This window comes from Ctenopharyngodon idella, chromosome 18, assembly GCF_019924925.1.
Source record: "Ctenopharyngodon idella isolate HZGC_01 chromosome 18, HZGC01, whole genome shotgun sequence".
NCBI classification, from domain to species: Eukaryota; Metazoa; Chordata; class Actinopteri; order Cypriniformes; family Xenocyprididae; genus Ctenopharyngodon; species Ctenopharyngodon idella.
Genome location: NC_067237.1, coordinates 4,501,721 through 4,515,594, shown reverse-complemented (window position 1 = coordinate 4,515,594; position 13,874 = coordinate 4,501,721). Strand labels below are relative to the sequence as shown.

The 13,874-nt window shown below is 37.3% G+C and overlaps 1 protein-coding gene across 4 annotated transcripts in view; it reads left to right on the top strand.

The window, feature by feature from the left end:
* Positions 1–13,874, top strand: part of large2 (LARGE xylosyl- and glucuronyltransferase 2) — an 81,520-nt gene that overhangs the window by 49,304 nt on the left and 18,342 nt on the right. For all 4 annotated transcript variants that reach the window (XM_051870909.1, XM_051870906.1, XM_051870907.1 and 1 more), the window contains one exon: positions 12,603–12,792. In XM_051870909.1, coding sequence (XP_051726869.1) covers positions 12,693–12,792 — 100 coding nt within the window. In that variant the 5' untranslated portion in view covers positions 12,603–12,692. The remainder of the gene's footprint in view (positions 1–12,602; positions 12,793–13,874) is intronic.

The window sequence follows — 13,874 nt, the reverse complement described above, 5'->3', positions numbered from 1 at the left end:
ACAAGGTTTACTTGTGTTGCAGGGTTATTGGTTTGCATGTAAACTGGGAGAACAGATCATTGCAACACATTTTGGGATTGTCATATCAAATTTTGGTAAGGATTTTGTTATAAAGTCAGAATTGCGTGATATAAACTCGCAATTCTGAGAAAAAACATCAGTCTTTTTTATCTCACAATTTGACATTATTACACACAATTCGAGTTTATATCTCACAATTCTGACTATGACTCACAATTCTGACTTTATAACTCGCAATTGTGAGTTTACATATAGCAATTCTAATTTTATAAGAAAAAAGTCTGAATTGTGAGATATAAACTCGCAATTGTGAAGAAAAAAAGTCCAAATTGTGAGATAAAAAACTCACAATTACCTTTTTTATTTTTTATTTCATGGCGGAAACAAGCTTCCATACAAAGATTATCTAAATGAGTCACCAAATAAATATCCAATACCGACCAATATCCATCCAATATACATATGAATTAAAAAGTCTCTGATGTCAGCCAGTAACTGGTACGGTAAAGATATATTGAGCATCATTTTGAACAAGGTGTCTTAGAAGGTAGTGCCTATGATTAAAATGTGAGAAGTGCTTGATAGTTAGATGCTGGAAATCCAGAACTGCCCGTAAAACACAGTGTGCGCAGACAGTGCTGAAGTGATTGTGCTTTAATCAAAGAGATCTCATCCCTGATTATATTCACTGATTATATTCACATTACAAAGTCCCTCATTTAAAGGGCAATGCTGTTGTAAATCCAGGACTTCCCCACAGAGATTCCCTTCCATGTTAAGGGCATTATCATACTGTGACTGACAGCAGCAGTGGAGCTGGTCCCACCTGTCCTGTCCACCAACAGAACATGACAAAGACAGAGTTGAATAGATTCAATATTCATCTAAATAATGTAGCATTTTATACAGTTGTCACAGGAACAATCCCACTGTAACATGGGGTTACCGTAAGCGCTTAGCTCAAGCGCTTAGCTTCATGCAACGTAGCGCGTTTTTGTGTGTGTTATTGCTTATATTAACACTTCAAAGTACATAAAGGATGGATAAAGGATAAACAGTAGTGATTCTTTGTTACTGAATGAATTTTTAAATGAATCAGTTGAGTGAATGATTCAGTGACAGTTGTTTCATTCAGTATTTTTGAATGAATCATATGAATGATTCAACGACTCTCTCATAAAGAAGGTGGCTACATCCAAAATCACATACTGCACTGAGTAGGTGTATCTTTTGAATAAGTAATTACTTTGTGACCATTAAAATTGCATGTTCTATTTAGTATGAATGTGTGAAGAATAAATGTAATCCAGACGTACTCATCATGTTGTCATTGCTATTCACAAATCCTCACCTTTGGCCTCACAGGATAGTAATTGGATGCACACTTTGGAATCAAATTGAAAGTTGTAGGTCATCTAGATACTTTTTTATAAATACTAATTCAGACATACTACTCTTTTTGCCTACTATATATTGTAGGAAATATGACATTTCAGATGCAGCCAGTCACTTTATTAGTTCCTGAATGAATCAGCATTTCAAACAAATTGGTTGAGTAAGTGATTCAAATGACTCACTTATAAAGACGGTCGCTTGTTGCCACCTACTGGTGTAGAAATTGAAATATACTTTATTGTCCCTTATAAGGAAATTTGTAGTGGATTCAATAGCCAGCATTTCGACAAACCTGATACATTAAAAATTAAACACAAAAGACAAAAATAGACAGTATTCATACAAATTGTACACATACACACATAAGAATAAGTAAACGACGCTAATCCATATTCAACAGTCTGATAGCACAAAAGAGTTTTTAAACCTGTTCCGTTTGTGACGGAGAGTTCTATACCTTCTTCCGGAGGGTAAGAGTTCATAACAAGGATAGAGTACATGGGACAGGTCACTTAAAATCCCTTTAGCCTCGTTCAAAGTACATTGCTCGTACAGAGTCTGAATACTGGGATAGTCTTTCAGTCCAATCATTTTCATAGCAGTTCGAACAATGTACTATATCTTTGATTTAGATTTTATAGAGGGATTACCATACCAAGAGCACAAGCCATATCTGATAACATTTTCTAGAACGGACTGATAAAAAATAAACAAAATTTTCCTATCAACTCCATAAAACCACAATCTTCGTAAAAAAAAAATACAATCTCTATTGAAGTCTTTCACATACCCAATTAACAATGTAACCTGCTGAAATAGTAAATTGGCACCGTTAATACACATCTCCCAGACTGACCACCTTCCATATTCAACTTACGAAGAAAGTGTAATGCCTCTCGCAGTTCAGTTCGGTTCAGTTCACGCTTACGCTACGTCCTACGCCATCCATATTCAACTTACAAAAAAATGTTTTTCGTAAGTTGAATACCGAAGGCGGTTTGGCGGAAGCTAGATATTTTACTTGTTAAATATGGATATTTTTCTTACACAAACACATTGCTTCACTTCAGAAGGCCTTTATTAACCCCCTGGAGCCATGTGGAATATGTTTATGATAGATGGATGCACTTTCTTGTGCTTCATACTCATTGTTTCCCGTTCACTGCCATTATAAAGCTTGGATGCGTCAGGATATTTATTCATATTACTCAGATTGTGTTCATCAAAAATAAGAAAGTCATGGCTTGAGGGTGTGTAAATCTTGGGGTAATTTTCATTTTAAAGTTAAATAATCCTTTACGTATTACCTTATGGACAGTGCGATCCTACCTTGCTTTGGAATCTAAATGGACATATAGAGGTTTTAAGCTGTTACAGGACTGTCCTTTTACACATTCATGGAACTTATATAGGTTGATAAGTGCAATGTTGAGATAAGATGGTGTGTGGACTGTTTGTTCACCCAGATCAATACTGGAGTGCACTAAAAGGGGCTCACTGGTTTAATGTGTACTGCCTTATACTGCAGATGAGATGAGTATGTAGGCTATAAAAGCCAGTGGGGGCTGAGTGTTATGTATAGTATTTCACCTCCCTCCACTACACAACCTCAGTAATTCTTGTTTTACTAGGGCACCTGTCCCTGTAGAGAAGGCTTGTGAGGCTCATTGCTTGTTCAGCTAAAGATCCTTATGAAAGCTGCTCAGCTAGCCCACCTTGACCCTGCTCTCTTCTTCTCTCTCTTGTTTGCTTTGCTTCCTTTTTTACTTTCACTATCGCTCTTTCTTTCTCTTTTAATGGATTTGGGTGGAGGCCTTTCACCTCTTAAAAGCCCTGTGTCATAAAGATCCTCTGCAAAGTGACCTATTAAAAAGCATCTTAAACAGAAGCCATAAACAGCAATGCATTTCCTGTTTGGAAAGATTGACTGGGCAGTGCAGATTTGGCTGAGGTGGCATTTTAGTGTTCAGCCTGAGCAAGAATAGGCAGGTTTTGTAATATAAGACACAAAAATGAGAGTTAAAACCCAATGTGACCTCAACTCTAAAGCATTTGTGCCGTTCTACTCCCACAAGCGGTAGAGACAAGCCCTGAGGTGATGCTGTGTCATCTGTGGTTTCTCCTTACTCGCTCTGTTCAGAGAATATTAATAAGCAGCAGATGAGAGATATGAGCAGCAAGATTTATGTGCTGCTGATGAGCCATGGAAAAGGCAGGTTTCAGCTTACCTGTGCCAATGCAAACAGAGGAGACGTTCTCCCTGCTGGGTCCTCAAAACAGGTGCCACATCCATTACACTTCGGTAAACAATTTAGGATATTTTCAACTACTGCACATGAAGAGTAGAAGTTAGACAGAATAGGTTGATTAAAAAAAGTAAGAACTCTCAGGTTTTATAATAAGATTCTCATGGAAAACCTTGAAATATCAGAGAATTTTAAAGATTTTTTTTAGAAAGTATTTTAACATAAATTACTTATGGAAAAGTCAGGAATTTTTAACGTTTTAAAGTTATGCTCAGCTTCAAAATAAAAAAGGGTTAGACTTTATTTAATGGTCCCCTTCATGCATTCCGTTGACTATAAGTTTACATGTCAACTAACTCTCATTGGAGTATTAGTTGAGTATTAGACTGTTAGGGTTAGTAGAATAAGGGGTAAGGGTTAGTAGATTAATTTGACGTACTTGCAAAGTTACTTATAGTCAGTAGAATGTCTGTTGGGGAGCATCAAAATAAAGTGTTAGCAGATATTAAGCAGACTACTAATATTCTACTAGTTCTCTATGTTCTGTTCTGTTGTGCTTTGTCTTTTAAATTCAAGAATACACCTAAAAATCGGGTCCACGAAACCACTGATTAGTTGACTAGTCACTGTGTCACTCACTGATTAGTTGATTTTGAAAAAGTTTTGCACGTACTTGTAAGATGCAATATTTCTAATGATTCAATCTAAAATTGCAATATACCTATGTCTTTTGATACTAAGTTTTCCAGTTCAATTCCAATCAATTTACATTGCATTTCCAGTTCAGAATCAACTGGGTGTAACAAGGGTGAAAGGGTGTAGTTAACTGGAGAGGTGCTCTGAGGACACAGGGTGCTGGCAGCATTTGAAAGACATTCTCTAACTGCAAGGGGGCACATAGTGGGAACCTGGCCGTTTAGATTTACAAACAGCTGACCTTTAGTGCTGGACGTTCACCAGCAGGAGGCCTGTAAAGTCTGACCGGACAGGAGAGGATAAGAAGAAGGGAGTCCAATGAGAGAAAGGTGTATGGCCAAGTAGATGTGCCCAATCACGTCTTAATAATCTTTATGCAGATGAAATGAGAAAGAGCAGAAAATTGAGTTTAGCTGGTGTGTGCATGCCTGTAATAATCACCTTCTCTTAGCCTGGTGCTCCTTTGTAAATAGGAGTCAGTGACAAATATGAATGTCTGATGTAATAAAAATAAAAAGTTTATAAGGCAAAAAATCGAGTTTATAAGGCAAGTAATTCTGACACTTAATTTTAAATGGATGAGCCGGATTAAAAGTGCTATAAAATATTTTATGCACACCTGTAAATGCACATTCTATATTAAACTGCCAAGTTGCCACATTGCTTGACAGCCAGCAATCAACAGCTGTCAGGCTAATTAAACTACCATTTATTCGGATTTTTATCATCATTACATTTAATTTTTTATTGAACATAGGTGTTTTTTATTAGATTGCTGTTGCCGCTCGGGGCACTGTGCATGTGCCAAAGTTCTGAAGTTGGTGTTGATGTTGGTTACATATGTTGATACAATTTCTCCCAAAAAAGTTTGATTTATTAAAAAAAAATAAAAAATGTTTAATTTATTAACAGTCTACTGAAAATGTCAAGTGGTCTAACCATCAAGTAAAAGTAAATAGCACATTTTTCTTTACACTTTAAACTTAACACATACATTTTAATTTGTATTTTCCAATCTATTTCTGTATGGGTCCCTGCAATGTCATTTTTGTTTTATGGTTTTCTCATCACATGACAGCAAAAGAAATAAGAAATAATATATGTATTAATTAGACTACTTTTCTTTTTTACAGCCTTCTGAAAATCATACCAGACTTTTTATTCAGTAGTTAATGTTGATTATACAAGATTTTTCATTTATTGTCTGTATGAATTACATTTTTAAAATATAGCTGCAAGCAGCCATTAAGGGGCCAAGCACAAAGAATGCACAATAAGTCTTGCCAACATGGCTGGGAGCATCTGACCAACTGCAACAATGAGCAATTAAAGACCTATTAACATTATTTTAGGCAAAATAGCTGTAAAATCATAAAAACAGTCAATAATAATGATTTAATGGTTTATCACTGTTGACCAATAGGTGGCGCTGTGACCAAATTGGTGTGATATGGTCAGAGTGAGGTGACTGACACATGAAAAGTTTGGTGTCAATATGCCAAAGCATTGCAGAGATACAGCCTCAAGAGATGTTTTACCATCATGCCTCAAATTCGTCGCTGCGGTATACGAAAACAGTTGTCTATCAACACAAAATCCATAATTTTTTGCCGGCACAGTCTGAAAATCGGACAAACTATCTTTGAGGAGTTCGAAAAAGTAGGTTTTGAAAGTAAATCAAAATGGCAGAAAGGAAGTTTGACCAAATATGGCAAAATTGGTATCTATGTTCTTGGCATGACCCGATGAATCTATTAAGACCATAAGACCATCATTTAAATAGGCAATTTTTTTCAAAAGTTATTAGCATTTTTGTAAATTTCATAACAACTTTTGACCACAAGGTGGCACTGCCCTAAAACTTTATGAGTACTGTCAGGGCATAGTGCCGAAGACATACATTGGGTTTCGTAATGATACGCTGATGTGTTCATACAGCATTTTAGTACAAATTTAAAAATGGCTGAAGCCCAAAATGGCCGATTTGGTAAAATTGGATATCATTTGACTCGGCATGAAGCCCCGAATCCACTTTTATGATTTTTGGACAAACCATTCAGAAGTTACAAGAAAGAAATAGCCATTTTTCTTATCTCCAGGCCAGTAGGTGGCGCTGCGCCCGAAATGCAGCATGTTACCTCAGGTCATGCTTGTGATGACATGGACCAAGTTTGATCTGAATATGATAAAGCGTTGAGGAGATACAGCCAAACACATTAGCAGGAGATACAGCCAAACTTATTAGCATAAACATGAGTGCAACTTTGGACTGCTGGTGGCGCTAGAGGGATTGAGTTAGAGACTCTCTATCTGTGTGCCAAATTTCATAAGTTTCCCGCAAGCGGTTATATGGGCTACCATAGACTTCCCGAGCGGAAACGGAAGAAGAAGAATAAGAACTCCAATGATTACAATAGGTGCCTACGCACCTTTGGTGCTTGGCTCCTGAAAATAAAGTAGAAGATCTGGAAACAAAAAATAAGAGTCACATAAATGACCCATGAAGATATTTGATGGATGAACGAAAGAGCCACATTGCGTCATTGGTCAATCGCGGGTGACTGAATTATACGTTATGCCCGACTGAAGGAGACAGTCAGTAAATTTTTTCTAGTTAACCTCTTTGTATCCCTGTCAGTGTGAGTTCTGTCTGTGTAATGAAGAGAAGTTTTTAGCAGTATTGTTGGTTTTGAAAAGGCTGCGGAATGCACTCCAGAAATGGCTTCTCTGGGTTAATTGCTTGAGGTTGCATTTCACAAGGTCCATTAATGAAGGTCAACTATGTGTCTACACTGCATTCTCTTTATGGAGTCCCACCAAGTTCATTTATGCTTTATTCTAACTTATTTTTTCTTCATTCAGACAGCTTTGACTCAAGACGAGTAGACTCACATACTGTGCTAGCACTTAATGTAGTTCACACCAAACTCTTTTGGCACATTTTCTGCTTCTCACGTTTTTTTCCCTCTAGCCGCACACTTGGTATCCGTCGCTAAAGTTTGAGAGAGTGTTTTTGCAGCCATGGCAAGTGTGTGTGTGTGTGGGTGGTTGTAATCTGGTAACGAGCGGTGAAGAGCTCAGGATGGCCTTGAGTGTGCGAGAGTGCCACACATAGAAGACAACAGACAAACAAACAAACAAAAGCTGGTGTCAGTAGAGTCAGGTGATGAAGGACATCATTTATCAATTACAGTGGTGACCACACAGGACAGTTCAATACAAGCTCAGATTCAGACAATACACACAAATAAACAAACATTTTGACTGCAGTCACTGTGTACTACCAGTCAAAAGCGCTGTTTGCTGTACAGAAAAGCAGTAGACTAAATAAGCCTGTTGATGCTAGCGATCACTGATTAAAGGGTTTATTAATTCTGTCAGATAATTTCAAACCTGTCTTTCTTTGATCCAAGGAACACAGAGGGAGATTTGGGTTTTGTAGTGTGTTTATTTAGTAATAAATATTTCATAGATACACTCTAAAAAAATGCTGGGTTAAAAACAACCCAAGTTGGGTTGAAAATGGACAAACCCAGCAGTTGTGTTAAATGTTTGCCCAACCTGCTGGGTAGTTTTATTTAATTCAACTATTGTTTAAAAATTACTGCATTGCTTGCTTAAAATGAACCCAAAGTATGTTGAAAATTAACATTTATTAATTTGTTTATTAATAAATGTTCACCTTTTGATTATTATTGTTGCCTCTAGTAATTATGTGTCTGATTTTTAATTTCCATCCTATATGGGGTTCATATATAGTAATTTTTAAACAATAGTTGGGTTAAATAAAACTACCCAGCATGTTGGGCAAACTTTTAACCCAACCGCTGGGTTAAAACAACCCAATTGATGCGTTTGTCCATTTTCAACCCAACTTAGGTTGTTTTTAACACAGCATTTTTTAGAGTGTAGCATTTTATGAATCCTAAAACATACATTTAAATAATATTTTTACAATTTTTCCATAACTTGACGAATCAATTAGAATTTTTGGATGAACTATTCATTAAAGCAGGGGTTTTTAATTCTGGTCCTGGCACCCCACCGCTTCTGCACATTCTTATCTAACACACCTGATTCAGATCATGAGGAGCTCCGTGAACTGAACTGTGCGTCAGATAAGAGAGACATACAAAATGTGCAGAGCGGTGGGGTGCCAGGACCAGGACTGAGAACCACTGCATTAAAGACAAATTTTAATGGTCGGTGTGTAAGCTTACTTTGTCAATTTTAAATTCAGGACTTTCAGGTGTTTGACAGAGGTGACTGTAGTAATTGTAGTATTTGTAAGAGTGCATTTGATTGGATGAAATTTCAACCCAACTTGGGTTGTTTTTAACCCAGCATTTTTTAGAGTGTATCTATGAAATATTTATTACTACCACAGAATTAATATTACATTATAACTAAAGTATTACAATGTTGAACTATAATCCATTATACCTTAAAGAGTTAGTTCACCCAAAAATGAAAATTCTGTCATTAATTACTCCCCCTCATGTCATTTCAAACCCACAAGACTTTTGTTCATCTTGGGAACTCAAGTGAAGATCTTTTTGATGAAATCTGAGAGATTTCTGTCCCTCCATTGACAGCTACGCAACTACCACTTTGACGCTTTAAAAAGTTCATAAAGAAATCATAAAACTAATCCATGTGAATCGAGTGGTTTAGTCCAAATTTTCTGTAGAGACACAATCGCTTTATATGATGAACAGATTGAATTTAGGCTTTTATTCACATATAAACATTCATCAACTCACACATCAGTTGTAGTAAACAGAAGCTCAAGCATGTTTGCTTGACGTGCGAGAACCAATGAGGTTCATCCTCGTGTTACGCAGCACATTTAAGTGGTTTGTTTTTTAAGCAGGTTCGGTTGAATTTCTGTTTATGTTCACTGATCAATGTTTATATGTGAGTAAAAGCCTAAATTAAATCTGTTCATCATAAAAAGCGATTGAGTCTCTTCAGAAAATTTGGACAAAACCACTAAATTCATATGGATTGGTTTTACGATCTCTTTATGAACTTTGTGAAGCTTTCAATTGCATTTCGCTGTCTATGGAGGGACAGAAAGCTCTCGGACTTCATCAAAAAGATCTTGTGTTCCAAAGATAAACGAAAGTCTTACGGGTTTGGAACAACATGAGGGTGAGTAATTAATGACAGAAATTTCATTTTTGGGTGAACTAATGCATGCATTGCCCTTATAAATATTTGATTAAACATGGATTAAATTCAACAAATCTACAATTTTGGTTTCGTTGCGTCTTTAAAATGTTATAACAGCATGGCATTACACAGGATGGCAAAATAAAACCATAATAAACCCAAAATATAAATAAGCTTAAACAGCAGAAAGAAAGAAAAAATGCCTAGAACTGCAGCTGTGTGAGAGAAGCAATCATTAATGAACATATGAAAGCCATCGCAGTCAGCACCTGAAATACCACCTCCTAAATCCCAGGAGGCGAAAGGTAATAATTTAAAAAAAGGCACACTCTCTGTCAAGATGTCTGTCTGTCTGTCTATCTTTTATTATTTATTTAAGTATTTATTTATTTATTTGTTTGTTTGCTTTTTATTGTCAGCATCCAATCTTGTTTCCTGCAGGCGTATGTCTAATTATACAGAAGCGTGATTAATTAAGCTCATAATGAAACAAAGACGATTTTGTCTCTCTTACTGTCTCCTTTCTCCCACTCCCTCTCCCTCTTTTTCTTTTTTCTGTTGTTAATCTGCGTCTGCTGGGGTGATGGAGAGCCTCCCACGGCTCAATCTTTAATTAAGAGTGGTGTAAACAATGGCTGTCGTGTTGCCCACGTGGCGTGAACACAGACATGAATGCGTGCCGTAAAGTGGCGTGCAGAGAGGCTTACAGAGAGTTGCTCTGGACCAGCCAAAAGCCAAGAGTGGAAGCCTGTCACGCTTTTAATGCAGACACAATACTGCACGAGGAGGGAAAACAACATCAGATCGATATTTATTATTATACAAATATCTACAATATCTGTCTTTCCGTACTGGCTCTTTTATAGGGCGGCTGAATGCATTATACTGTATATTTGTGTTTAGAAGCTTTGATGAAAGTCAAACCTGTGAATTTTTAGTGATGTATTATCAGATTTTCTGCACTGATTTTGGAAATAAATTCTGTGGAATGATTTTAAATATGATAAAATGTGTTGAGAGTGTTAGACTTTTATTGGTAGATCAAGGGATAATTAGCCCAAATATTTAAAGGTGCCGTGTGCTATTTTTTCAATGGTGAAACGCTTTCTTATATCTCACCTTAATATGGAGAGATAAATATAAGCATGCATATTCATTTGCAAAAGTGTAAATACTGCAACTCTGTGGTGCTAATCAAAACATTCTGAATCAAGGATAAACTGAAACTTCTGCTCACATATTTGAAGGCTGCTATTGGATCATTATATTAGAATTTGCATTTCTTTATGGAGAGCTTACAACCTACAATTCATCCGTCTTCCATTGGTCAACATCAGGCATTGGTTAAGCATATGTCAGCTCAGTTTTTACGGTGTATTCCTCACCGTTGGCACTAGTCAGACCTCGTCTGTGGCTTTTAACTGATTGAGCATGTTGAATCGGGCAGACAGATCACTCTTATTGGCTGTTCAGATTTATGAACCTGTGCACAAGAAGAACAGCCAAAATGATGATTGTACGCATTGTTTAGCTATTGGCTATAGTCTTTGTGGTGTGTTCAAGGGCAACTTTTTGGCTCAGACGCATGCGACGTGATGCGACAACTTCGTCGTCTCCAGTTCTTTGATGTGTATCATGGCCTTTAGTCATAGTTCACCCAGAAATTTCAGAAATGTCATCAAGGTCTTTGCACACTGAGTCCGAAATTTTCGCACATTAAAAAATAAGTACGACCTCACGTTGTGTCAATCACATTTGAAATTTTCGTCCATCATAAAAAAATCGTGTTCAATTTTCTGCGTTTTTCGCATCCCAAGCAAGCATTTTGAGAGGTGTTTTGACAATTCAGAGCCACCGTACAAGCGAAAGCCAAAATCCAAAATGGCGTCTGACAAGTTGATCCACTTTGTCTCTCAGCACAAAGCACTGTATGACAAAGTACGGAATACATATTGGTGGTCTTCTTTTTAATATGTGGCTCCAGTATCGCTAGCAAAGCATCAAACTGAGCCACTGACATCTGAAGTAAACTTTGAATCGCTCGGGATATTCCCGCAGCTCCTTAATGAGAAGGTGGAACTCTCCTTCCTCTCTACGCAATCTCAGAATTGGATGGACCCAATATTTCCTCTTTCTTTTAAGTAGAGAGAGGACAACAAAATCATCCTCACTGCTTGATACTCCATTTTGTATGGTTTTGTTTTTTTTTGTTTTGTTTTTTACAATGGATTAATACGTATCGGACTCGTTGTGCAAGGTTTCTGTGCGTGACAAATTTTTAGGATGACGAATACGAAAAAACACATACAAAAATTTTAGACTCAGTGTGCAAAGAGCTTTACTCACTCTCATCTTGTTCCAAATCCATATAAACAAATTTAGATATTTTGAATGGAATATGAGAGATTTCTGTCACTCAGTTGAAAGTCTATCCACCCAAAACTCTTCAAAAGATCGTAAACTAAATCAATACGAATCAAGTGGTTTAATTCAAGTCTTCTGAAGAAACACAATCGAGACTTTATATAATGAACAGATGTAATTTAGGACTTTATTCACATATAAACATTGATCAGCACACATGCAGTACAATAGTATTATGGGTGAACTAACTCTTGAAGAACAAATGGTCCAACTGAATAAAATACAGAGTTAGTTACAAACTAGCTAGTAGCTAAGCCTCTAACCTGGACTTCACATTGGAATTTCAGTAAGAATTTATATACATCTGGTGCAACCCTACCAAGTTCCATAATACCAACCACGAAATGGCTGACAGGCAGAGAGTGTTTCTTAGTTTTCCGATTGGCCCCTGATGCTTTTTTGGCTATTTACAGAGTCTAGGGCTGTCACATATGCATTACACCTATGTCAGTGATATCTGTCAGGTAGTGGGGACTTTTTATGCATGGTACTCCAAAAATATGAAGAAACCAACATGCAAGGGGCAGTGGATGTCTAGAGGTTTATGATTGACAGGTGTTCCAATTGTGTGGAGCTTCAGACTGTGTCATGGGCCTGTGCATTACTAACAAATTACCTCTTTCTCTCTCTCTTTCTCTCCTCCAGAAGAAAGGATGCTGCAGGAGACCAGTGTGAGAGTAAGCCCAACCTGATCGCTCCGTCCAATCCCCCCGCCCAGTCCTCCACAATCCCAGGATGCTCTGCCCCTGCCGAGGGAAGCTGAAGTTGCTGGTGGTGTCTCTGAGTTTCGTCATCCTGTTCACCTGGCTTTACCTTCTTGTGGGGAACTCGGAAAGTGAGTATCAATGCACTTATCGTCAGATCTTTAGATTTCTGGAAAGAAACGATCTCTATGAGTCAGACACAGGCCCATTTTTCTGTTTTCTGATCTAAAGGCTGGACCGACAAAGAGTTTTCCCCTTAAGCTGGGTTGACTTGGGTGTTGAGACTGTCAGTCAGTCTTATCTCGGTCTGTGTGCTAAAATCCTCATCTGATGGGCCTGCCATCCTCAGAGACGCACAATAACGCTGCGGAGTGCTGATAACAGAACTGATCTGCAGCCAGATCTTAGAAAGCTAATCATTATAAAAGCTCGTTCTCTTTCTCTCGATCTGGCATGTGAACATATCTATCTCTATCTGTAATCATGAGAAAGGTCCCATGTATGCACACATAGGCCTATGCAGCACACAGAAAGGGAGATTATCAGAACATGATCATCGATATTCATAAGACTGAAAGAGTTTGAGAAGACTTGTCATTTCCTTTAAATAAAAAACGCCAGAGATTTATTTCTGCACCATTTTGTGGGCCATTCTGTGAAACGAGTGCATTGGAAAGCACAATTTTACACGTTCTTTCGAAGAATGCTTTGAAGTGTTAAAAAATTGCACTGAATTGTGCTAAATCAAGTTGAATGAGTATTTAAGCAGTAAGGTATGAGTGGCTGAAACCCCTTCAGCTCTGATTGTATTCCCAATACAACATGGCCTGTACAAAAGTGGTTGCATATTTTTGTAAAGCACTACTTATAAAATATATTAAGAAAACATATTTTCATTAAAGGTTTATTTTCATTAAAAAGTGGCATATTTCTGCTATAACAGGGACCTTTGACATAAAATATTTACTTGAAGTACTCCCTGTGATTTAAGTTAATATTTCAGTTATTTAAAGGTACACTATGTAACTTTTGGCCCTCTTGCGGTTAAAAACCAAACTGCATGCATTTTGTGGAAGAACATTGTTTTGGTTGTGCTTCGGCTCTGCGTGACACAATAGATAATGCTTTACAGTGTACTCTGTTACATGGCAATTTATCTGTTCAATAAAATACCTTACTCACCCAACCTGGTCTCATAGGAAATACGTACCTG